Source organism: Physella acuta, unplaced genomic scaffold, assembly GCF_028476545.2.
Source record: "Physella acuta isolate Inbredline_101_S28 unplaced genomic scaffold, ASM2847654v3 ptg000273l, whole genome shotgun sequence".
In the NCBI taxonomy this organism is placed as follows: domain Eukaryota; kingdom Metazoa; phylum Mollusca; class Gastropoda; family Physidae; genus Physella; species Physella acuta.
This window is the reverse complement of record NW_026731792.1, coordinates 184,939-212,045: the sequence shown is the minus strand read 5'-3', so window position 1 is coordinate 212,045 and position 27,107 is coordinate 184,939. Positions and strand designations below refer to the sequence as shown.

The 27,107-nt window shown below is 36.4% G+C and overlaps 3 protein-coding genes across 6 annotated transcripts; 1 reads left to right on the top strand and 2 right to left on the bottom strand.

The window, feature by feature from the left end:
* LOC131939297 (ADP-ribose glycohydrolase OARD1) lies at nucleotides 1-26,864 on the top strand. Of its 3 annotated transcripts, none has more exons than XM_059297519.1 (3): nucleotides 1-143; nucleotides 25,060-25,217; nucleotides 26,226-26,864. In XM_059297519.1, exons 2-3 carry the CDS (start codon nucleotides 25,067-25,069, stop codon nucleotides 26,519-26,521), a joined length of 447 nt encoding a protein of 148 aa, XP_059153502.1. In that variant the 5' UTR covers nucleotides 1-143; nucleotides 25,060-25,066; the 3' UTR covers nucleotides 26,522-26,864. The 3 variants fall into 3 exon arrangements, with proteins under 3 accessions (XP_059153502.1, XP_059153501.1, XP_059153500.1); XM_059297518.1 differs by lacking the exon at nucleotides 1-143 and adding an exon at nucleotides 14,681-15,083; XM_059297517.1 differs by lacking the exon at nucleotides 1-143 and adding an exon at nucleotides 17,312-17,448 and having other exon boundaries at nucleotides 26,226-26,862.
* LOC131939309 (uncharacterized) lies at nucleotides 3,489-5,745 on the bottom strand. Its single transcript, XM_059297531.1, has 5 exons — nucleotides 5,644-5,745; nucleotides 4,699-5,095; nucleotides 4,264-4,413; nucleotides 3,845-4,083; nucleotides 3,489-3,650 (listed from the first exon to the last, which is right to left on the bottom strand). The coding sequence occupies exons 2-5, from the start codon at nucleotides 5,088-5,090 to the stop codon at nucleotides 3,502-3,504; spliced, it is 930 nt and encodes a 309-aa protein (XP_059153514.1). The 5' UTR covers nucleotides 5,091-5,095; nucleotides 5,644-5,745; the 3' UTR covers nucleotides 3,489-3,501.
* Nucleotides 9,224-22,136, bottom strand: LOC131939296 (uncharacterized). Of its 2 annotated transcripts, none has more exons than XM_059297516.1 (4): nucleotides 22,031-22,136; nucleotides 10,527-11,296; nucleotides 9,799-9,915; nucleotides 9,224-9,430 (listed from the first exon to the last, which is right to left on the bottom strand). In XM_059297516.1, the coding sequence occupies exons 2-4, from the start codon at nucleotides 11,231-11,233 to the stop codon at nucleotides 9,427-9,429; spliced, it is 828 nt and encodes a 275-aa protein (XP_059153499.1). In that variant the 5' UTR covers nucleotides 11,234-11,296; nucleotides 22,031-22,136; the 3' UTR covers nucleotides 9,224-9,426. The 2 variants fall into 2 exon arrangements, with proteins under 2 accessions (XP_059153499.1, XP_059153498.1); XM_059297515.1 differs by lacking the exon at nucleotides 22,031-22,136 and adding an exon at nucleotides 13,070-13,384.
* Nucleotides 26,865-27,107: the final 243 nt, after the last annotated feature.

Sequence of the window (27,107 nt, the reverse complement as noted above, 5' to 3'; positions counted from 1 at the left end):
TGAAGCGGATTATTGGTGACTTGGTGACACAGTTGGCGGCGTTCAGAGTTGGAACTCCACAAGTTAATTTTGCAACTTGACATGGGATTAATAGGATTAACAACGCCGTTATTTATGTGAATGGAGCCTTGTATCAGCCGATTGTAAGTACTGTTTAATCGAGACTAAATTACCACACAGACGACAATGACATGGCATCAAACATCACATAGACATTATGTACATAATTAATATCAAACACTACATACGTTACGTTGTTCTTTTGTTCCTTTTCTTTTTAACGCTGCTTTAAGTTGGCTAAACATCTATTTAATGTTAAGGTTGTTTTTTTATTTAATGTATAATATAAAAGGCTATGTTTATTTGTGTTTCATAAAAATATGCAGGTTACCCCCCCCCCCCCTATATATTCAAATACTTATTTAAATTTAAAATTTTGTTTTGTTTCAGTTTTGTTTTTTTTTAACTTCTTTTTAATTCTGAGCATTTTAACCAAATTTTGATAGTGTTTTAATTAAAGTTTTTATAAAATTGGAATAATTACTTAATTAATTTCAGCTGTAATAAACAAAATTTAGCAACATAACAATTAAAAAGGTGTAATTGATGTAACTGGGAGCTTTTTAACAATTATTTTTTTTAGTTTTCATATTATTTTATTTTTAAAATTAGTTTGTTTCACAATTTCAAGCTTTTCTAAAAACGTCACGTTTTAACCGGATAATACCAGTAGATTAACTTGATCTGAAAAACTACTTGAGTTTTTTATATTAAATTGTGCACACATGTTTACGAATCAATACCACATGTACAGTTAGACTAAAATTATTTCTATAGCATTGAAAGTTCAAATTTTATACAAAAATAATAAGCTAAGAATGCTCCATACCTTATGACATTTTTTTTAGGTCTCCCTGCTAAAATCTATTTTTTTTTATAATTGTTTTAGTCTATAATATTTGTATTGATGTTTATTACATTATGGTAAATGATCTAGTTCATTCCGATTAATAAAACTTGTTTTATTGTGATTACGTTGATTAAATTTAAGGTTATTTTAACATAGCTTTTTAATGATGTTTATGCATTTTTTCATAACTTATATTAGCTACAACTTTCTTATCAATCACTAGGCCTAATGTTTTAATACTTTTCTATCTGCTGTTTTTCCTGCTTTAATTAAGTCAATATCTCTTGCCTGTCGGGATAGGGGAGCTAACTTTAGTATCGTACTTAGTGATGTTTTGAAACAAGCGGTGCGGAACTATTTTTATCCAAATGGTTTTCCCGATTTACTGCATTTCTAGAATAAAAATAGTTTTGGGAAATTCTAATTTAGGTTTGTGTAAAATGCGAGTACAGGCACGAATGATCAAGTTGCGCGTAAGGCTAGACTGTACCTTACTACGTGTTGAACCTAAGCTATATTGTACTTTCGTCATATTGGCGTATGGCTTCATCATGTAACAAGGCAATGCCGATGTCAAAATGTAATGGCTATATGTATTGGATAGTGTGCTTAAATGTAATAAAGAAAATACATTTATGAAGCTAAGAAACAATCTGAAACAATGTAAACTTGAGTGAGATGACATGGTTTTCTAAAACAAACATTGTGACGTAACGATATTTTAGATTCTTGAGGATCAAACTCTACATTGGTTAGGTTAATGATTTATTATACAATGAAATAACACAATTATAAAAGACAAAACAAATAATCTGGATATACTGTGGTAGGAAGCCATTTCATAGTCTCTTGTTGCAACGTGTATGTGTGGACGTGGATTGGACACTTACGCTCAGTTATATACAAATGCTGGAGCCGGATACATACCTCGCACAAAGTCGTAAGCATATATGTAATACTCTAAACATACACACACATCATACATACACACAAACACGCACATATGTATAAATAGAAATTGGTATAAATATATATATATATATATATATATATATATATATATATATATATATATATATATATATATAAACTATTCATTTATTTTTACAAATGCTTATACATTTTATGCAAAAGGTTGTTTAACATAAATAGCAAATAAAACATCAAATGTCTGCAAGTCTCTTGCTCCCCTCACAACTTTGGTTTTCTCTACATGTAATAAGATCAGGTGAACAAGTTCTACTCACTTGTTATGACGTCGATCCTTAAGTGAGAGTATCATAGCTCAAGCACACCATCCAGTGTGGCTTGAGTTAAATGTTCTGTCAGTAGACACGAGCTTTAAGGTTTCTTTATACAACAAATGTTGTCTTGTAACTCGCCCCGCCCGTACACGAACGGGATAGTTTACAAACCGTTTTTTTTTTGGGGGGGGGGGGGAGGGGGGGGGGGGGGGGGGGGGGCTTTCTGAAAACCTATACGATGTAAATTTAACAATGCGATTTCAATTAGGATACTAGTAACCCCCCCCCCCCCCCCGACCATCAGGTTGACCTTTCCAACACAACTTGACCCACTAAGTAGATGCACGACGCTGCTTGGCTGTACTGTGAGTACCCTCAGTGCGCGGTGCCAAACCTTGAGTACAACAAACACTGCATTACCATTTTGAGGATCAGAAGACTAGATTTAGACATTATCAAGTTTTCTATAGAGTAACCAACACCATTAAACCCTGGCCCACCAAACACCATTAAACCCAGGCCCACCAAACACCATTAAACCCAGGCCAACCAAACACCATTAAACCCAGGCCAACCAAACACCATTAAACCCTGGCCCACCAAACACCATTAAACCCTGGCCCACCAAACACCATTAAACCCTGGCCCGCCAAACACCATTAAACCCTGGCCCACCAAACACCATTAAACCCAGGCCCACCAAACACCATTAAACCCAGGCCCACCAAACACCATTAAACCCTGGCCCACCAAACACCATTAAACCCTGGCCCACCAAACACCATTAAACCCTAGCCCACCAAACACCATTAAACCCTGGCCCACCAAACACCATTAAACCCTGGCCCACCAAACACCATTAAACCCAGGCCCACCAAACACCATTAAACCCAGGCCCACCAAACACCATTAAACCCTGGCCCACCAAACACCATTAAACCCTGGCCCACCAAACACCATTAAACCCTGGCCCACCAAACACCATTAAAACCCTGGCCCACCAAACACCATTAAACCCTGGCCCACCAAACACCATTAAACCCTGGCCCACCAAACACCATTAAACCCTGGCCCACCAAACACCATTAAACCCTGGCCCACCAAACACCATTAAACCCTGGCCCACCAAACACCATTAAACCCTGGCCCACCAAACACCATTAAACCCTGGCCCACCAAACACCATTAAACCCTGGCCCACCAAACACCATTAAACCCTGGCCCACCAAACACCATTAAACCCTGGCCCACCAAACACCATTGTATCCCAACAGTTAAACATAACGTTGCCCCCACCACCCGTATGTGCTTATCTATCACAATGTTACCTCTATCTTGGTGTTACAACTAAACCATGGACCTACCTTGCGGGAAAACCTGAGTATCTATATTTAGATTCGGGAAATCCCGATTATTAGAAAGCTGATGTAGAGAAACTGTAACCATGGATTTAGCCCGTATGACTTGCGCGATAGCTTGTCTTTCTACAACTTGATCTGGGGATATTTTAAGAAGTGTTATTTATTCAAGCTGCAGTAGCTCACTGCTTCATCAGCCTGATACGTAGCGTTGAAGCGTTGAAATATTGAGAGTATTGTTGCTAATAGTGATACCAGACAGGCATACTTCTAGCTCAAACAAAAAACTTCTGACCGGCAGAAAAACGACTGATTTTTCCGTCACCACTTACTTGTGTACACTTGTCGCCTAGCATAAACAATGCCATCCACCTCGCTCTCCCCTCCAATCACATATTGATGCAGCCCCATTGAGAGCAGATTTGCAGGTCTGGGGTGCAGTGATTGATCGTTGTCTTCCAGCTTCTCGGCAGTCTCTCGGTGGGTGCGGCTCACATTGTCTGGCACCAGGGGGGCTTCCTCCAATATGTCGGGCGTGTCTTGCTGGGGCGTGTCTTGCTGGGGCTGTTGACTGTTGTACCCAGAAACAAATTAGCCTTAACTACAGTTTTGATCAAACTTGGCGATAATGAGGGTGGTTAAAGTATTTATGTAATTACAAACTAAATGATCATTTACGGCAGTATTCTATATATATATATATATATATATATATATATATATATATATATATATATATATATATACATACTGGTTGAGGATAGCGTCGTCATTTTGATAGAGTATTTGCCTGTAGTTCTGATTGTTATCTCCCCTACTGGAGGCCAAGTTGTCACACCCATCTTCATGGGCTGGGTCAAAGTTCGGATCACGGCCATTGAATCTTGTCCGCCGCTGACATCTAGACATGCATTTAGATCATTAATTAATCAGTAGGGCCAACATGAAACTAGAATCATTGACTTTTAAAATCATATATATATATATATATATATATATATATATTATATATATATATATATATATATATATATATATATATATAATCATATATATATATATATATAATCATATATATATATATATAATCATACATATATATATAATCATATATATATATATATATAATCATATATATATATATAATCATATATATATATATATATAATCATTGAGAAAAATCTACCTGTAGCACGTGACTTCATTGTTTTCATAGTAAAAGCCTTGACTCGCCAGCTGGAGGGCGCTCACTGCCATCTGTGAGAGCCCGGGCACCGCCCTGAAGGAACTCACCCGTTCAAGGGCATTCGAGTACAACCTCAGCGGGTAACAGAGAACTGACAGGGGGTGGGGCGGCGCTCGGTAACTCAGCAGGTACTCCAACGGCTGTTTTCTCGGTAGTCCGCGCTGAAAGAGTGGCTGGGTAACCAGCAGATAGTGAGCAGCTCTTGTCTGGCCGGTCACAAACAGCAGACACGTGTTGTATGAACTGGACGGCGTCAATACAACCAGCCAGACTCCACAGCCGGGCTGCCAGAGCCATTTAATTCTCTTGAGTTTTTGTACTGGCAGCAGCATGGTAGCTGATCAAAAACATTGGACAGAATATATATATATATATATATATATATATATATATATATATATATATATATAAATTTATTTTTCAAATGTTTTTTTATATTTTACCTTTTTTTTTTAAATTATAAAATTTACATACTCATTATTTATTTATAAGTGTATGCCTATAAAAAAATGTTATCCCTTTGTAAATAAAATTATAAAGACGAGCAGCCCAAATGATTTTGGAAGCAGCGGATTATTTTGCGTTCTTAACATAACTTTTCCCCAGTTGTCGTTCCTGGATATTTCAAAGTTTCTCAAACAGTAAAAAATATCTAATCCTAAGAATATGTTCAGCCCGATCGTGGGTGGCTGGACAGATGAGCTGCCCGGTCTTGTAAGAGATTGTTCGACCCTAGACTGGTTAAAACGATTACGAAATAAAATGTCGGTCTATTTCGCCATATTTTCAAATATTTTCATGATTATATTTCAAACGATAAATGGGTCAACTAACGTTAGATCTAAACTATGTGCTATTCAACAAACAAAAACTAGTTATCATTACCAAACAGTCAACATAAATTGTATCACTCCACTGCAACAATAGACATTTTGCCAACGACCCTCTCAGATGAACTGTAAACACAGTAACACACTTTGCCGTGACCAGAAATAGAGTAGGCCTATTATATCATCAGATTGGGAATTTCCTTGAGTTTGAACTCAACAAAACCTTAAGTTAGATTTAATGGGAATTACCCTTAACGTCAAATCCATATTTGTATATATTATGCGCGCATATTTAAAAATAACACATTTTCATTAGCACTAAAAATAAAATCTTCGGTCGCTAGACTAGTTTATTAAATACATTTTGCGCGATTAACGATTTACATTTTTTCTAATACGTTTTAACATTTAAACATTAAGCTCGATTAAAAAACGAAGTGATAAATTTATTCTGTTCTAACCGATCGTCTTGACACCCCTCAAGTAAGATCTGTATCTGTCGTCGGGTCTGATACATTAACCCCACCTTTCCCCTCCCCCAGATGCGACACACACGGCTTCTATCCTGTGCATTGCGTTAGTTTTTAAAGATTTGTTTTATCGCTTCATTACAGTCATTGAGTGAAAAAATGTTTGGCCTTATCGGAGTAGAGAGCTGTTGATGGTAGATGAAAATTAATGTGTGACTGTGTTCGACTAAACGTTAAATAACACTATATAATTCATTATAACTGAGATTGCAGCAAAGATATGACATTAAAAAACTGGACCACATTAATTTTTAATAACCTACCCCCCCCCCCAATTACCTCTTACTAGATAGTCTACCCAGCGTATCCAGACTTTTTTCTCCGGGGGGGGGGGGCACTTGAAATTTTGGGGGGGGGGGGTGGGCGGTAAACTTTCTTCGGGGGGGGGGGGGGGGGCGGACACTGTTAAAAGTATATATTTTCTATATAAATTATATAAATTTCATTTCGTTCGGGGGGGGGGGGGGGGCGGAAAATTTTTTTCGAGGGGAGGGGGGGGGGGGGGGATTGCCCCCCCCCCCCCCCCCTCCCCCCGAAGAGATGCCTGGAAGAAACTCTGAGTGTGACACTCTTGCACTTTTAAATGTTGAATTTCAGGTTTTTTAGCGGGTTTTTTTCTTAGTTTTTTTAATGACTTTTACTTCTTATACTCAATGTTGAGTAAAATATTTTAGAAAGAAATCTAGTTTTTTTTATGATATTGTGTTTATGTAAACAGCTGCTTGATGTGTCAGTATATAACTCTCTCCCCCCCCCCCCCCCCCCCCGACCTTAGACTTTGCAGGGTTAACCCCTTCTGTTTGTCGAATCTGCCTAGTTTACTTCTTTATATTTTTAAAACAGACGGTTTTTAGTCATTCCGTACTTTCCTCATTTTTGGAATTCCCGATTTTTTTCGTTTCTCGTATACGAAGTATAGAGAAAGTATTGTAAATCGTGCAAAAAAAAAATCGAGATTTTTGGAAATCTCGACGTTTTACACCTCCCTGAGTCGGAAAAACATAGTTTTGCAATCTTGTCCGTATGCCTGTGTATGTATGTATGTCTGTGAACACGATAACTTGAGCACCGTTACAGCTAGGTTGATGAAATTTCATATATAAGTATTATATCAAACTTGTAATTCTGTTTCAAATTTTCAGCGATTTCCAGTAAGCGGAAATGGCACTTATTATAATTTCGATTTTTCAAAAGCTTATAAGTTGAGTACTGTTTCAGATATATAAATGAAATTTTACAGTAAGTAAAAGATCTAATTTCCAGCCTTCTGTCAAATTTTGAGTAATTTCCGTTGACAGGAAGTAGTAATTTACGCTATTTCCGATTTCTCCAAAAAAAGCATGTTAATTTATAAAGTACTAATAATATTCCGCACTATTATACACAGATTGTTTGGCGTTCACTTGGTGTGCAATTCTTTTTTTTCTACGAGATTCTATTCTATTTAAAAAAGTTTAAGTAATTAAAAATTGTATTAAAAATCATGTCTATACCCCGAGTTGCCATCCCCCTGAGTGTTATATAAGAATATTCGAGAAAGTTTAGGGCAGGGCACTCCCGGTTTATTAATAGCTGTAATTATGACGCGTTTAATGTGTTTATTACGATAGTAGTTATGAGATAAGTTTTTTTTATTATTGAAAACATATTTTAGTTTATTAGAAGAGATAAAACCATTGTCACACATGCATGTCATACATAAAAAAAAATAAAACTTTTTTGCTTGGGTTTTTTGGAGTTTTAAAATCTGATAACAGATTTAAAAGTTAGACCAAAAAGATGGACTAAATTAATCATTTTAAAATATTTGCCATGGATACATCAAACCTACATATGCGTGTTAACAATTAATAACAAATAATAAAAAGCAGATTTTAATAAAAACATGTTTAATTATTTATTGAAAGGAAAATGTTTATGTATAAGCCATACAAAGAGCGATAAAATTCCAAAATCCAGATTTTATAAACCACAAAACTAAAGCCCATTAAAATATAACTGCAAATTAAAAAATACAAAACTAAAACAAAATGCACATTATCACAATAGGCTAAATATGATAAAAGCCAGGAAAAAATAGACTGAATATGATAAAACCGAACAAAGAAGGTTAAATATAATAAAGCTATAAAAGAAATATAATAAAAACAGCCATATCCGTGATTTTAAGAAAAAACTTCAAGAAGAAAAAAACGTGTGGAATTTATTTAAAAAACTCACTCATGAAGTAACTGTTAATAAAGAAACATGTTTTGTTAGAACTACACTTATGGAAGGAAGTGTTTACCGACTGCTATTGAGTTAGCACTATTGTCTCTGGGTGATATGTTGATCCATTGGCGTTTTATTGACTTGACCCCACTGTTCTTTAAGTCAACTTGACCCCACTGTTCTTTAAGTCGATGTTAGAGTTGGGACGCTTGGCAAAACATTAAGTAGAATTTTAAATGTTTAGATCTGTAATTATTTTATTTAAACTTGTGTCGCATTAAAAATAATACAAGAATATTTTTTGACCATGTGTTAGTGGTGTATATTTTAATGAGTACAATTTTTTTTTTAAACCTAAAAGTTTTTTAATAACACCACCAACAAGTTTAGCATGGCTTATACTCGACAAACATTTCTCAAACTTCAGCAGTTGTTTATTTTGAAAGCGTTTACAAATATTACCTTGTTATAGCACGTATTTAAAAAATATTTGTTATAAAAATATTTGTCAAAGTATGAAGTATAAAATTATAAAATAAAATGTGTGTAAATAAACGATCTAAACGAATGATTTAAGTATCGCATTGGGTTGACTATATGGCCAACAATTACGATAAATTTTTTGCAACAAACCGGATGGGAAAACACACTGAGTCGTGTAAACTATGGTCAACTTTTGTCAGCTACTTTACCTAACACACAGATCCACGTGTATAATCAGATCCACACAGACACAAATATAATCACAGATACCCAGAAACATATTTCCATCTCAACAGCACATTAGATGACCCGTCTATTTGACTAGTTCTTTGTGCTAAAAAGTCCAGGTATATCAACAAACCTCTGTCCCAAGTAGGCCCTACTACAGCCCACATGCAACATGTCGGCCAACCATTGCTTGTGTTTTAGTAATATCTTGCCCCTTTGTCTGGTGTATTCTTTAGCTTTGTGACACTTAGATTCTTCCCACATTGCTTCGACAGACTTGTATTTATTAATAAACTCTAACGTGTTGATTGTCCAGGTTGTTTGAACAATTTTTTTAATGCCCTTAGTTGTTTCCCTTTCTCTAGCCTTGTTTCGTTGTTCATGCTTTACCTGTGAATACACGAGTGAAACAAGAAATGATTATCTTGTTTATTGTTTGGGGAAATTAATGGACTCTTTAGACCGACTAAATGTAGCAGTAAAAAATATTCGAGCTTTGTTTAGACTGGATATATCTAGCAGTAAAAAATGAATAAAAATATTCGAGCTTTGTTTAGACTGGATATATCTATCAGTAAAAAAATTAATAAAAATATTCGAGCTTTGTTTAGACTGGATATATCTATCAGTAAAAAAATTAATAAAAATATTCGAGCTTTGTTTAGACTGGATATATCTATCAGTAAAAAAATTAATAAAAATATTCGAGCTTTGTTTAGACTGGATGTATTAAAGTCTAGCCGTATCAACAATCTGACCTGCGAAACAGTGTAGGAATGTTTTCTGTGTTTGGTAGCCTGTCTTTGATTGGACAGTCTTCGTCGTGCAGGTTTCTCTGGCCAGTATATTCATGTCTGCCGATCTCTCTCATACACCTGGTGGATACATTGTTTATTCTAATTATACACCTGTCGCATTGTTGAATTACAATAATTAAACACCTGTCGCATTGTTGAATTACAATAATTAAATACCTTTCGCATTGTTTAATTAAAATATTAAACACCTGTCGCATTGTTTAATCTCAATAAACACCTCCCATATATTTTTTTACGCTAGGTCTAGTCAAGCCCTCTAAGCCCAAACATTTTCTATTGACTGAAATTCTTGTACCGATACTCACGTCATGCTCACCTGAGCTAGATGAAAACTTTGAATTTTAGAACAGATCAAAATGATTTGGTGATGGGGATGGATGGGTGAGGTGGGGTGGGAAGGGAAATAGAATATTTTAAAACAAAGACCCAGTGGTCACAGTGGCTTTCTTCGCTGTTTACCATAGCTGTTATACATTATACAGGACTAAAAGAAAACCCATACTAAGAATTGACGAATATGTCTCTTCAAGTATGTAAAATATCAGGTAACATAAGACTGCTATATTTTTCATATTCACAAAAATTTCAGTTTTTAATGTGTTCTGATTTTAAAAAAAAAATTGTTAATTTTTAAGTGCAATTTTTTTTTAGTGTAACAACTTGGTTACCTGTAGCAACGTATGACGTCACGCCTCTTCTTGTAGTAGAAGCCAGCACTGGCCAGCGGCAGACCTGACACGCCCCATGCCCGGAAGTTGTGGCTGTTGAAGGTTGCCAGTCTGCTCTCGTAGTCATGGTACAGGGGCGTGGCTGGGTAGGCGATCACGTCACGGCTAGCTGCAGCTATGATTGGGTTTAGCTTTAGCCGTAACCTTTCTGCTTTACTTAGCTTCCATGGTAATTTATTCTTGTAACCTTTGACCCGTACCTCATGCATAGTTAACTTCCTGCCTATATCTGAGAGCTGAATGTTCTTTTGACTAGATGACACGTCTTGAAGTTTCCTTAACATTTTCGTCATCACTTTAGAGAAACATCCAATGTTCAACACATGGTTACTAGAGCTGCACACATACAGAACCCACACAAAGAGAAACAACAGCACACTGCAAAGACCGGCCTTGACCCTACTAGGAAAGGTCAGATGAAGGCTGACTAGAGTGAAGATGGAGTGGACAAGATCGAGGCCAGCTTGTAGCAGGGTCTGGGTCTGGACCACGTGACCCACCAGCTGGTAGTTGTTTAACGCGATGATGGTGACGATCAGCGTGATGAGAAACAGCCATCTTTTTTTCTTCACGTGCCCCGCCATGATGAGGAACAAGGCGACCAGCACACACAGAAATTTTAGAAGCTCCGTCGTGAAGTAATCCATTGTTTCTTTTCTTTAGGGATCAACTTTTTAAAAAACTCAAGCAATCGTTGTTTAGTTTAGAAACTGAGGAAATATTTTTAAAAGGGTCAATGTTATGATTTATATTTTATCAATAGCTTAACATTAATTACCTGTTTATTAATCCTTACACGTTAAAATATTCTTAAGTATGTAGGTTTAAATTCCGTTGTACAAATATTTAACAGAAGTAGAATTTAATAGAATGTTTGAACCTACTCAGTTTTTATCGTGTTTATTTTAGTGCTAACTGAAGAAACGCGAAATTGGAAGAAGGCAGTTTGATTTGATTGTATGTCCTTATCTCATGACAACACAAGTTCAGCCGCCTTTACTGCCCACATTTATCATGCTCATTACACAAAGCATAGCATCAAAACAGAAAGCCGACACGGTACGAATACGGTCATTCACACAACGTCAACAATACACGGACGGACAAAACCAACTGAGGAAAGACATACGACAAAAAATAACCAAAACATCATGATGTACCAATTTTTACTTTCTCGTATATACGAAGTATAGAGAAAGTATTGTAATGGTGAAAAAAAAATTCGAGATCTTTACAAATCTCGACGTTTTACACCTCAATGATACGGAAAAACATACTTTTGCAATCTTGTCCGTATGTCTGTGTGTCTGTCTGTGTGTCTGTCTGTGTGTAAACACGATAACTTGAGTACTGTTACAGCTAGGTTGATAAAATTTCATATATAAGTATTTTATCAAAATCGTAGATCCTGATCAACTTTTGAGCAATTTCAGATAACCGGAAGTGATACTTTTTCTACTTTGAATTTTTCAAAAGCCTATAACTTTGAGTACTATTTCAGATAAATAAATTAAATTTCACATGTTAGTAAAAGATCTAATTCTCTACCTTCTGTTAAATTTTGAGTAATTTCGGTTGACCGGAAGTAGTAATTTACGCTACTTCCGATTTCTCAAAAAACTAATGTAAATTTTTAAAGTACTAATAATATTGCGCACTATTATGCTCTTTTTTATTTGGCGTTCACTTGGTGTGCGATTCTTTTGTCTACTACATTCTGTTCTATTTTTAAAACTTCAAGTATTTAAAATGGATTAAAAATCATGTCTATATCCCGAGTTGCCATCCCCCGGAGTGTTATATAAGAATATTCGAGAAAGTTTAGGGGAGATCACTCCCGGTTTATTCTATTGGTTATTCAAATAAATATGTAACAAAATATGTTACTTAAAATATCACCAATATTTATAATCACCCAAAATTCTACAATCTCAATGAGTAAATCAAAATATATCTTAGAACATTTTTGCGACTTATTAAATCTACTCAACGTGTGCTAAGCCTATGTTTTTACTGTCCTAATTTCCTTCATCAAAATGGAGATGTGCCGCTCCAAAACGTGTTTAAATTCTGTGCTACGTGCACTTTTACATTAGGCCGCACATGTTTTTGACGTCCAAACAATAGCAGTTTTTCTGACGTTTTTTTTTTTTTTTTACATTCTAAATGAATGTTCAAAGACTTGAATGAGATTTAAACTGCTTTAAACTTATAATCATTTCTTGAACAGCTGCCTAAGATATGTATCTGTAAATCACAAACATTCCCGATATGACATGTAAGCTTGGTAGTTAATTGTGTTCGTAATTAATTAATTTGTATTACGGGGGTACTTCATGTATTATCTAGTTTTGATAAAAGAAAGAATTTAGATGCTCGCGATATATGACGTAAACCTGGTCACAGTGGCATATCACAATAAGTGGTCTAATTAGTTGAGCTTGACTTGAGCACGTCTAAAAGAATGGAGATGTTGTACTTACGTTGGACCTTCAGAACGTAGACTGCTTGATCTGGTTGCTGTGACACATGATGGAAACATGAACGTTTTAAAATGAGTGGTGTCTTTTTAAAATGTTGAACTCAAGCTCCGAACTACACCACATCCTGCTTAGTGGCAATTTTACTACTGCCGTCTCTGCTGACTCAGCTTCCAACGGGAAATCCCGTACTGATACTATCGGGAATTCCGTATGAGGACTCCTAAGTGAATCTTGCAGATTTCATGTAATAAATTTCACTGCAGCCACCCATGTATATAGATAGGGGGTTCTATATTAATGCCACCCTGCAGATCTGCTTAGGACACTTAGGTCGGTGGTGCATCATTCCCGCTCACCTCTCGCTCACTATTTCACGGAGATCTGGACTTCGCTGATATATGCCCCCCCCCCAATCCCCACCATCTTGGACAAAGTTAGAACAAATAGTTATCCATATTATATTAACACGTTTTTCTTAACTCAGCTTCGCGTTTGTGGATTTGTTTGTTTGTTGTTAAAATTGACATCGAAAATTAGCCCACTTCTGATTGCTCAATAGATCTGAAATTTGGCATGTAGGCTACTTTCGCCTAACAATTTCAGATGCAATCATAAAAACTAGCAATTAGAGACCGTAATTAGCTTAATTTAATTACGCCCCAAGGACCATAAAATTGAGGACATGATTTCTAAAGATACCGACAAGACTGGAGGCCTATTGGCACAGTTACTTCGGCCCCAATCGATGTGAGCGCGCTGGCCGTGATCGTATAGTGGTTAGTACTTCGCGTTGTGGCCGCGACAACCCAGGTTCGAATCCTGGTCGCTCAAGATTTTTAGTCCGTGTATTTATAAACACTTAGTCAAGTCATACTTAATCAAGTCATTAGATATAGTAGCAAATAAACTATATAAAAAACTTTTTTAAAAACAACGTTTTTCATGTGTAGCAACGGACTAAAAAGGAGAAAATAAAATACTTAAAAAAAACTTTTTTAAAAACCACGTTTTTCTTGTGGACTAAAAAGTAGAAAATAAATTTTCATACATTTGATGACAAAAAACGTGGGTCGGGCAGATGGGTCGGGAAATTTGATGGTGAACGTACCCACGTTTTTTGTCATCAAATGTATGAAAATTTATTTTCTACTTTTTAGTCCACAAGAAAAACGTGGTTTTTAAAAAAGTTTTTTTTAAGTATTTTATTTTTTATATGTACACATATAGATCTATATGTCCTAATATACCAACAAACACTTTCACTTTGTAAATTTTTCTTTTTTTTTTCTTTTACTGAATTGTCTCCAACGTATGTTCTCCCAATACTTGAAGTTGACTACGGTATAGGGCTGGTAAGTAGGTCACCAACCAGTTATATGGCTCATTTAGTTTTTGTTGAGCTGTAGAGCTGGTTGGTGACCTACTTACCAGCCCTATAAGCAGCGGCCACGTCTACTTTAAGGGAATTCCCGAACGACGTCATAGAATACAATACTAACAATACTGTTATGAGAGAAAAAGAAATTCCCGTATATTTTGTAACGACGTAATTTGGTATTGTTTGGGCCAGTGAGTCACAGAGTGTCATCTGCCAAACGCCGCTATATTTAATATTCGTCTCCAGTTTTGCGCTAGTCTGACCCTGTCCATTCGACGATTAGCAGAACGAAAAATAAAGAATTACTGAAAATTATCTTTAATTTGACTAGATTACTGATTACTATTGTTCAACAAAAAATGTAAGGAAAGCCAGATTTTAAGGAAAAAAAACATTTAAGTGTTGGCAATTTTGAAAATTGATTTAAGAATATTATGAAATAGTTTAGTGAAAAGTATAACAATTTTTAACCAGTCATTTCAGTTACAGCAGTAAAAAGTATATTTTCAATAACAGAAAGTGTCAAATATAAACTGCTAAAATTGTGTAGTGATCTACCTTACTATATTTTTGTGGTTTTGACAAGAGGATTTTAAAGCTATGAGTTCTTTGGATCAGAATGTTTCTATTGAGCAGGTGGGTCTTTCACGTTGTGTTATTATTTAAAACAAAAATGATTGTGTAAATAGTAAACTAGAGGATAATCAGTGATGTCATGATGTGACATTTTGCAACATGTAGACCGGCAATCTGTCATCTGCTGTGTACAACAAAATGTGTAAGCGTATCATAAACAAAAGAATGTATTTAGTAAACAATAAATGTTTTAATTCGAATAAAATGCAAATTATTGGAGATGGTCTTATTTCCTTAATCCCTGAATTATGTTGTATCAATGTTGATTTGATCAATAGCTGCACGCTTTAGTTGTGAAGTTATTTACTTAACAACTAAACATTTGATAAAACTAGCTACCACTGCCGAGAACAACAAACACGACTACCTGTATTATTTCTTCAAGCAGGTCTGCGATAGTACAGCGTGGAATAGCACCACGATCTGACAATGTACTCAATCATTGAATTTATGAATGGTCGGCATCGAATTCAGCGTACTCGCATTCTCCTGCTTTGAGTAAAGGTGTATCTAGGGGAGGGCTGGTGGGCCAACCTCCCCGGGCGCCGACCATTAGGGGGCGCCTAAAAGGGTAGAAAAAGCAAATTCTGAGCTGTATTACTGAACTATTCACAATCAAAGTTTAGGAATAGAATGCTACTTGGTTTTACTGGTTGATGTAACTACCTTCTTCATCGATTGTTTGGCAACCAAAATAAAAATTGTTGCAGTATAGTGAATGGTGAGCAGTGTTTCTTCCGGACTTTTTTCTCCGGGGGGGGGGGGGGCGGACAATGATACAAGTATATATTTTCTATATAAATTCCATTTCGTTCGGGGGAGGGGGGGGGGCGGTAGACTTCCTGGCTGGAGCATTTGATGGAACGAAATTTAGACTACTACAGCTTGTGACCGATAGTAGTGTCCTTGTGGACACAACTTAAGACCTTGATGTTCGGTAGGACAAAAGTCACGACCTTGGTGTTCGGTAGGACAAAAGTCACGACAATTTAAAGACAAATCCGGCAAGCCTAGAGCTACCATTAGCTGTAATGTAGCTCACTGATTAGGTTGCACGTGATTTCATCTTTTCCTGTTTGTGCCCAAGACACATGGGCCCGCCACAGAAAGCTCCCTCCACATATGTTTGCCTCCTGTTATTCTTAGTGAAGTCCTCAAAGACAGTCCTGCCTCTGTCAGCTGCTTCCCTGCTGTACGCCTCCACGTCTCCCTTGGCCTTTCCAGCTTTCTTTTTCCTTGAGGCGTCCAGTTAAGCGCCGTTCTTGCGATGTCATCCAGTGTTTCTTCCAGACTTTTTTCTCCGGGGGTGGGGGTGGGGGCGTTAAACATTTTCCGGGGGGGGGGGGGGGCGGACACTAGTAAAAGTATGTTTACTATATAAATTCCATCTCGTTCGGGGGGTCTGTAGACTTTCTTCGGGGGGGGGGGGAGGGCAGAGAGATGCCTGGAAGAAACTGATGTCATCTTGATTTATTCCTAAGAGCTGCCTCATCGAGCGCCATGTTTTTTTCAAATATTTCGGAAACTGCTTACAATTCCATCTCTCCTATATCTAGTAATTTATCATTCGAGATGGTGTTAGTCCTGTGGATGACTTTTATCCTTCGCAACCAAAGCACGTGACTTTACATCTATCGTTCACCTGGGGGGGGGGGGGTGGTAGAAACACTTTACTTCCCTGTGCCTGTTCGTAAGACGACCCTTCCCACACTCCCTTAACCTCTTCCACCGAGAAAGATCTCTGTAACCTGCCAGTGGGGTCTAGGGGGGGGGGGGTTGTGGTCAGGTTAGTCCATTGTGCCAATGATATAGTTCGATCACAGATATTTTCAAATGACGGATAACTGACTCCACTACAACCATCTGCTCGTGGGTTATGAACTTTGAGTGGGACTCCTGTGTCATGTTGTCTCAATATATAACAGACTTTTTTTTCAGGGTGGTGTGTCACTCTCCATTCAGATGACACCCCTCATCCACTTCTCACAGCCAGTTATTTGATTGCCTCGTTTTCCAAGCGTCTAACAGTCCACTAAAGTGTCCTATTGGTCATGGCCTTCAGCACTTCTTTCAGTTTAAAACCAAGCTGGGATTACGTCAGTCACTGTGTCACCAATGGGAGGGGGGGGGGATTTTGTCAGCCTTAAAGATATCAAGTTTGGGAATTTGTCGGACCAGCAGTGCGATTTTTTTTTTAAAATCCAGCTGAGAAATGTGCACAATTTACGCACCATTTTGACGTCACTTCCTGTTGATTTGTTGCCAAGTGCCAACATTTTCTTTCTAAATAAAAAGTATAAGAAAACTAGATCAGCTACTAGAGCTAGAATCTCTATTCTACTTCACGTCTGCACATTTTGTACTGGTATATAGCTTACAAATATATTTTTCTATTGCACCGTTTAAATTAGCAAAGATCGGTTTTCGTTTTTAGTTCAACTTCTATATCTAAGTAGGCATATAGACTTCTAGATATAGATCTAGATCTGGATCTCGATATTCTAGATCTAGAATCTAGATTCGAGGTCCTCTTTAATTTTTCTATTGCCTACTCTTAGATCTAGTCTAGATCTAGACTACATATGTAGTTATTAGTCCAGGTATTTAGAACATATTGCATGTCTAATATAGATCTAGATCTTGTTTTAATGCATCACTTAACTTGCAGCTTGGCTTTTTGAAGCAGTTTTAGAGTTCTAGTAAAGTAGCCAAACACCGAAATACGGGGCGGGGCGGGTGGTGACAGACCGATTAGCAGGAAAGGGGCTGCTAACATCGGTCTACTGCAGAGTTTCTTCCAGACATCTCTTCGCCCCCCCCCCCCCCTAAAAGTCTACCGCCCCCCCCCCCCCCAAACTTAAATTTATATAGAAAATATATACTTTTTAACAGTGTCCGCCCCCCCCCCCGAGGAAAGTCTACCGCGCCCCCGAAAAGTTCAAGTCCCCCCCCCCCCGGAGAAGAAAGTCTGGATTAAACACTTGTTGAAATGACCCACAGTAATATGGTTACCGACAACTAGACTCCCCCCCCCCCCCTCCAATGTAGAAATGCACACAAATTTGGTAGACGTCTCAAAACTTAGTACCATAGGGGTCATCCATAAATGACGTCACACTCGTAGGGGGAAGGGGGGGTCCGTAATTTTGTGACGATGTGTAATGAGGAGGGGGGGGGGTTCAGATGTTGCGACGTGACACATTTTTTAAAAGCAATTTTAAAAAGCAATTTTAGAAAACGAATTTTAGAAGTTATTTCGCGTTTTAGATAACTTGTTTTAATAAATTGTAATAGTTTAGACAAGATTTTAGAAAAATATCGATGTTTTAAAAAAATTCAACTTCAATTTTGAGGGGGGTTGTAGGTTGAGGTGTGACGTCATTTTAGGGGGGGGGGGGGTGTCTGGCTTTTTAGTTTAGACCGTAAAAAAAAAAAAAAACTTAAGCCTAAAATTAATTTAGAAATTTTAAATTTTTAGAATAAATGCTATAAAAGTTACAATTCCAGAGAACTTGAAATTAATTTGTTGAGTTTAAGGCTACATTTCTATTTATTTTCATCAAGCCTAAGTTATGACCGGATGATTCACTTTCGTAAGACAAATATTGATTGGCTGTACAGTAACTTAGTGATCGATAACTATTTGTTTACAAAACTTTGCAGATCAAGTTTTTAAATAACAATGCAAATTTAAACCCCATGACCTAGTTTTATATTTTTAGCTTACAATGTGTACAATAAAATTTATGGCGGCCTATCCAATAGCAGGATGCCATTGTTTATGTCGCCATTACACGTGAAAACCAAATTGTTTTTGCTTTTTTTTTAAATTTGTATTTAGTTACCGAAAATATTAAAAACATCAAATACATCCAATCTTTAGTAAAGTCCGAAAAAAACAGAAAGGCATGATTTTATAACCATATTAATTGTAACTACGCTGTACATGATTTTTAAATTAATTTATGGACCTCTCAAATACCTTTGAGACTTTTCTCGCTGGTGTCCATTAGGGGTCGTCCATGAATGACGTCACACTCCAGAGGGGCGGGTGCAGAGCTTTAGAAAGTGTTACCACACACTTTTGCAATTATGTTAGAAACTGCATTTAATTTTAAGCTGTCTCACGTTGGTAATATAAATAACGTGTTTTATTTACACGTTGGTGTGTTTTTTTTTAAACAAACACTCGTCTCAATTTAACTTTGAGTTTTATGTTAGTTTTAAAATGTAAGCAGATGTTAAAATGAGCTTAGTTTGTTTCAAGAGCTGTACTGCAGGAGCTAAATATATTGTGTGAGCCCAAATGGCGATGTGAGCGAGACAAGGGCCTGATATTTGCCAGGAGCCTAACAACAAGGCGGGAGACTTCACCGCTTCATTCTCGCACTACACATAAACTATCCGCGGCAAACTAATCAAATAGCAAATACTCGCTAAGTCCAACTCTGCATCCCTCCGTAAAGACAAGCTAGCCCTACAATGTCCTAAATCAACTATCCGCAATAATGTACTGTTAAGGGGATATGCTATGTTTTTTTCTATTTTTTACAGTTTAAGACCTAAAGCCTTTTGAATACTTTTATCATATTTGGCATATAAAAGTAAGTTTTAAACAGCAAAAAAAAAAAGGTCGAAAACAATTTTGGTTGTCATGGAAACCCAAAAAACCTCCGCCATTTTGAATTTTTCGATACTTTTAAAAATACTAAGGCTTTTTTATTTATGCACCTATAGCAATCAAATTTAAACTGCTTATATTTCAGTATATATTAAAACTTTTGTCACGACAACTTTTTGAAATAATTACTAGTAAGAATTTTACAAGGTGTGAAAAATCGTACTCTTTTTAGTATTCAAAAGTTTCAAAATGTGCATATTAATTACCAAATACTTTTTTTCTATGAAAGCAATCACAATTCCCTCGTGACAAAAGTTGTATTTTTGCACGAAGAACAACTTCTGAAAATATGGTTGGCATTGGTTAATAAATAAAAAAGTAGTAGGCTTTTTAGTGTTAAAAACATGCGAACTGAGAAAAACAGCCAAAAGTAACGAAAACTAGGTCAGGAAAGTACCATATCTGTGTAAACTGCAAAGCCGATTGTAAGATTTGGGTGTTTCCGAGATGTAGGAAATTAAGTTTATTAGATACATGAGAAATCCAGCTTTCCAATGATGTCAAATACAATATAATGACGGCTATAAAACTTTTCATAGAGAGCTTGTAAGATTGGGAAAAATTGATTATTTTTTAATTAATAGGGTCATAAAAATCGTAATTTAAACACATAAAATATTTTTTTCTCTTTAAAGTTATTATTTTCTTTATACAAAAATGGACAAAGTATCCAAAAGTGCAAGAAACCCATCATGACAAAAACAAGAAAATTTGTGATGTTTTTCCGCGCATATCCCCTTAATTCGCTCCCCCTCCTCTCCCAAGCCCCTACCGAATATTTTCTTGAAAAACACTGTTTATATCTAAGCACATGCACACTCAATGAAATCATGGAACGTCTGTGTCCTTGGGTGGCTATCGAGCGAATGAAAAACTTCACCAGAGCGCAAAAATTGCATCTTTTTCAGTCCAGCGACTAACACAATATTTTTTGTATCCTTAACACCCAGCGCGGCGCAAGTACTTCGTAATTTCAAGTATAACGCCGTATTAAGATATATGGCCAGTAAAATACACGATCTGGCGATAGACTGACAGTCCCTCTAAATATAAGCAGATCGTTATGCCCAGCGGGAGTGTTCAGAATTTAAACTTTTTCTCTTTAAACGAGAATACATTAGGGGGTCGTCCATAAATGACGTCACACTCGTAGAGGGGGGGGGGGGGTGTGGAGGGTTCCGTAATTTTTGTGACGATGTGTGAGGGGGAGGGGGAGGGGAGGTCAGATAGTGCGACGTCACTTTTGCATTATAAATAAACCGGGAGTGATCTCCCCTAAATTTTCTCGAATATTCTTATATAAAACAACAGGGGATGGCAACTCGGGATATAGATATGATTTTTAATCCATTTTTAATACTTAAACTTTTAAAAATAGAATAGAATCTCGTAGAAAAACTATTGCACACCAAGTGAACGCCAAATAAAATGTGCATAATGGTGCGGAATATTATTAGTACTTTATAAATTCACATGAGTTTTTTTTAGAAATAGGAAATAGCGAAAATTAATACTTCCGTCAACGGAAATTACTCACAATTTGAAAGAAGACAGTGAATTAGATATTTTACTTATATGTGAAATTTCAGTTATCTATCTGAAATAGTACTCAAGTTATAGGCTTTTGAACAATTCAAAGTAAAAAAATTCCATTTCCGGTTATCGGAAATCGCTCAAAAGTTTATACGGATCTACGATTTTGATATTATACTTATATATGAAATTTCATCAACCTAGCTGTAACGGTACTCAAGTTATCGTGTTTACAGACACACAGACACACATACACACACAGACATACGGACAAGATTGCAAAACTGTTTTTCCGACTCTCGAGATCTGCAAAAATCTCGATTTTTTTTTTGCACGACTACAAGACTTTCTCTATACTTCGTATATACGAGAAAGTAAAAAGCAATGTTAGAAAACGAATTTTAGACGTTATTTCGCGTTTTAGAAAACTGTTTTAATAAATTGTAATAGGAATTGATTAAAATACTCTATTTTGACAGAGTTCAGACAAGATTTTAGAAAAATATCGATGTTTAAAAACAATTCAACTGCAATTTTGAGGGGGGATTGTAGGCTGAAGTGTGACGTCATTTTAGGGGGGGGGGTTGGCTTTTAGTGACGGCGTGTGACGGAGGGGAGAGGGGGGGGGGGGCAAAAATCGTCCCCAAAAGCGTGACGTCATTTATGGATGACCCGTTAAAACTGTACTGTCTATTACATTTCGATTACAATCGGTTAACTCGGCTTAATTTACCTTAGATAACGCGCGGTGCCTCCTGGAAACATTCACGTAATCTTGAGTAGATCTAGTACCAGTGGAGACATTTTCATTACTAGTATATTTAGCGCGTGGTCCAGTCTTTTTTCTTGTATTTTATAGATTGTTAAACGTGTCATGAGTGAATATCCGTTAGGGCCCTACGGGTAAACGTGTCATAAGGGGAATATCCGTTAAGGGGAATATCAGTTACGTGGCACGACGCTCGTGCAAACCGATATGCCTAGGAATTATGACCAGGAATTGCGTCAGACATTTTTCAGTGAGAAAAATGTGTGACGCAATTCAAAATGGCTTTTCAACGGCTTATATTCCATACAAAAATTGGAAAAAGAGTGTAATCAATGGTTCCCAGATGGCTTAATCTTGATACATTTAACTAGAATTTTATCGCTTGGGGTGTCTCATCCATAAATGACGTCACGCTTTTTGGACGATTTTTACCTCCCCCCCCTCCCCTCCGTCACTCATCGTCACAAAAAGTCAGACCCCCCCCCTAAAATGACGTCAAGCCTATAGCCTCCCTCAAAATTGCAGTTGAATTTTTCTTACAACATCGATACATTTCCAAAATCTTGTCAGAACTCTGTCTATATAGAGTATTTTGATCAATTCCTATTACAGTTTATTTAAACCGTTTTCTAAAACGCGAAATAACGGTTAAAACTCGTTTTCTAACATTGCTTTTTTATAATGCAAAATTGTGACGTTGTGAGGCCCCCCCCCCCCATCACACACCGTTACAAAATTATGGACCCCCCTCCCCCCTACGAGTGTGACATTTATGGACGACCCCTTACATATTTTTTAAAGATTTTACTTTTGTTTAGTATGATTACATAGACTTTTCAAGCCTATTGGGAATGGGTTTCGCACTTTTGTCACAATGTGCTTATTAGGGAATTCACTGTGTACTTTTGAAGAGAGTAGGCGATTTTACATAGCACATAACTTTATGCTTTTAAATTAAAAGAAAAAAAAATTATGTATAAACATCTCAGGTAGTATCTACCTTAAACTATGTTTGTGCATCTATAAACGAATGGACGCCAGCGAGAAAAGTCTCAAAGGTAAAAGCTAAAAATAGAAAAGCTAGATCATGGGGTTTAAATTTGCATTGTTATTTAAAAACTTGATCTGCAAAGTTTTGTAAACAGTTATCGATCACTAAGTTCACAGCCAATCAATATTTGTCTTACGAAAGTGAAACATCCGGTTATAACTTAGGCTTGATGAAAATAAATAGAAATGTAGCCTTAAACTCAACAAATTATTTTCAAGTTCTCTGGAATTGCAACTTTTATAGCATTTATTCTAAAAATATAAAATTTCTGAATTAATTTTAGGCTTAAATTTTTATTTTTATTTTTTTTACGGTCTAAATCTAAAAAAGCACGTTTTTATTCCATGTAAACAACACTATGGAAGGAATCTCGTCAACTCGCTGGTGTCCATTGACACCATTTTTGGCGATATGGGTGTAATAGGGACCGCATCAAACAGCTGTAAATCGCATAATTACTAACCAGTAAATTAGTAAATCACTATAAGCGCATTAAAAATTCTAATGCATTACAAATTGTGAAAGTATGGGCACGAAATATTCCGAAACCCGCTATGAAACTATGCAATTTCAAACATTCTTTGAATGTGCAAAAACGTTTGTCCGTTGCTGTATGTTTATTTTCTATTGACGTGTATTTTGACCAATTCCGAACCACTCCGTCTGAAAGTGATACCACCACAACAACCAAAACCATTACAACCCAACCACGACAACCACCCAACTACCACACCACCAACCACCCAACAACAAGAACCTAACCACCATAACACAACCATCCAACCACCACAACCGTGTCTCTATCATATAGTGCTGTTTAAAATAAATGTGGTCGCCATGCCATAGTGCTTGCAGGTGATCAGGGGCAGAGTTTCTTCCAGGCATCACGTGCTTTGGTTGCGAAGGATAAAAGTCATCCACAGGACTAACACCATCTCGAATGATAAATTACTAGATATAGGAGAGATGGAATTGTAAGCAGTTTCCGAAATATTTAAAAAAACATGGCGCTCGATTAGGCAATTCCTAGGAATAAATCAAGATGATATCAGTTTCTTCCAGGCATCTCTCTGCCCTCCCCCCCCCCCCGAAAAAAAGTCTACCGCCCCCCAAACGAGATGGAATTTATATGGTAAACATACACTTTTACTAGCGTCCGCCCCCCCCCCAAAAAAAATATCAAGTGCCCCCCCCCCCCCCCCCCCCGGAGAAAAAAGTCTGGAAGAAACACTGATCAGGGGGCGCCAAATAGCACCCTTCTGGGTCACCACCACTTCAATTAATAATTTTTCCCCAAATGAGTATTCTCAACAACTTTCCAAAAGCTGATTAATGCATTAAAAGACAAACATATAGACAAACACACATACTTTCATTTTAAAATGCATAGATAGATTACCAATGGCTTTTTTTTTTTAGAAATGTAGGCCTACTACTAATCTTTTTTTTTTAGAACGATAGATTAGAGTCCCACTGAACAAAGGGAAACAACCAAGTTAATCTTTTCGCAAAATCTCAGCCTGGTTAATTCCTCTGAATATTCAAAATTCAATATGTAAGACCTTTTTTTTCGCACAAACCTTTCCAGGAGCATTCACAATAACTCACCAGTTTCTTGGCGATCGGATAAAAGGTGTAGTAATGCATAAAGGATACAAACACACATATACTTTCACTCATATATATATATATATATATATATATATATATATATATATATATATATATATATATATATATATATATATATATATATATATATGAGCTATGAAACTGATAGAACTTTGATGTTTCAGTTGAGCTATGAAACTGATAGCAATTTGATGTTTCAGTTGAGCTATGAAAACTGATAGCAATTTGATGTTTCAGTTGAGCTATGAAAACTGATAGCAATTTGATGTTTCAGTTGAGCTATGAAACTGATAAAACTTTGATGTTTCAGTTGAGCTATGAAACTGATAGAAGTGGAGGGAGATCTGTTCTCCTGTGATGAGACAGTAAGTCTTGTTCAGTGTGTCAGCAAAGATTTACATATGGGGAAAGGCATCGCTGCTGAGTTTAAGAAAAGGTTTGGATGTGAGAATGAAGCTAAAGCTCAAAGTATGTTGACAGCTGTTAAATTCTTGGTTTATTTTGCCTATGTTAATTTTTTGTTTCATTTATTCTTTATAAAATTTTTATTTTAATTAAAATACTTGACTGTACCATAAATAAATAGCCTAGTTTATTTAGCAAATGAAGTTAAATCCTCTAAACATATCAATCAGTTAGCAACATGGGCCAGTTATAAAAATCTGATTGTTTTTTTATTAAAATATCACAAATGTTCCTGTATTCTTGTGTTAAAAAAAATTTCTCTTGAGCAGATATAAAATTTGTATCAACAATCACCCCATCCAAGTAAGGCAAATTGGTCAGATGTTCAGGCTTCTGTTTGGTTCCATAATGCATGAACCCCTACTTGTGCAAATAGATTTAAGTAATGCACGAACCCCTACTTGTGCAAATAGATTTAAGTAATGCACGAACCCCTACTTGTGCAAATAGATTTAAGTAATGCACGAACCCCTACTTGTGCAAATAGATTTAAGTAATGCACGAACCCCTACTTGTGCAAATAGATTTAAGTAATGCACGAACCCCTACTTGTGCAAATAGATTTAAGTAATGCACGAACCCCTACTTGTGCAAATAGATTTAAGTAATGCACGAACCCCTACTTGTGCAAATAGATTTAAGTAATGCACAGCTACTTGTGCTAATAGATTTACGTAATGCATGAACCCCTACTTGTGCAAATAGATTTAAGTAATGCACGAACCCCTACTTGTGCTAATAGATTTACGTAATGCATGAACCCCTACTTGTGCTAATAGATTTACGTAATGCATGAACCCCTACTTGTGCAAATAGATTTACGTAATGCACAAACCCCTACTTGTGCAAATAGATTTAAGTAATGCACGAACCCCTACTTGTGCAAATAGATTTACGTAATGCACGAACCCCTACTTGTGCCCTTTGCAAATAGATTTAAAGCAATTAGAAATGATTTTTTAAATATCTTTTATTACATTTGAAACCAGTAAAAAAAATGTTTACCTCCAGAAGCTGATGTTGGTGAGGTTATTGTCCTGCCACATGGACATCGCCACCTGTTCTATCTAGTGACCAAAACCAAATACAACAACAAACCAACCATGGCCCAGATGAAGCAGTGCCTGTTGAACCTGAGGGACAGATGTCTGGAGCGGGGCGTCACTGTACTGGCCATGCCAGCCATTGGATGCGGGCTGGACAAACTCATCTGGGAGGAGGTCAAAGAGCAAATTGAATTGGCCTTTGGAAAAACAGACATTGTAATCCGTGTGTACTTTCTTCCTGGATTCAAGCCTAAAAAGTAAATGTTTATTTCTGTGAACAGTGATGTTGAAGAAGGTATGTATGGAATTTTACTTGCTGGTGTTGGTTTTCTTATTCATAACAATTGACTGCTGTAATAATACACTGTAATTTCTATGCTAACAGTAACATGCAATTAAATTAATTTATATTGAATTTATAATTCTATATAATTTCAAATCTTTAAGCTTCTTATGACTTAAGATGTTTTGAATACTCACTTATTTACTGAAAAGTAAAAAGAGACGTTAAAACGAATTAAAAATCAATTACCGCCATAAAAATAGAATTCTTATGTTTTGGTTTGTATATATTTGATTAACTATGACTGTTTAAAGTGTTGAAAAAATAAACTGTTCTATAAATTTCATTAATTTTTTTTACATTATGATTGTGTAATGTAAGGTGGAATGGGAAAAAATGGATTAATGTAGTGCGGCTACTTGCTGCCCTGTAGTGTCACTCAGTGAGTTAGTGAGATGCTGTAGGTTTTCATGTTTTCTCTTAGTCCACATCACACATGTGTAGGTTCAGACCAAATGTCTTGCAAGTCCAAACGTTAGTATACAAACCGAGATGACTTTTCAT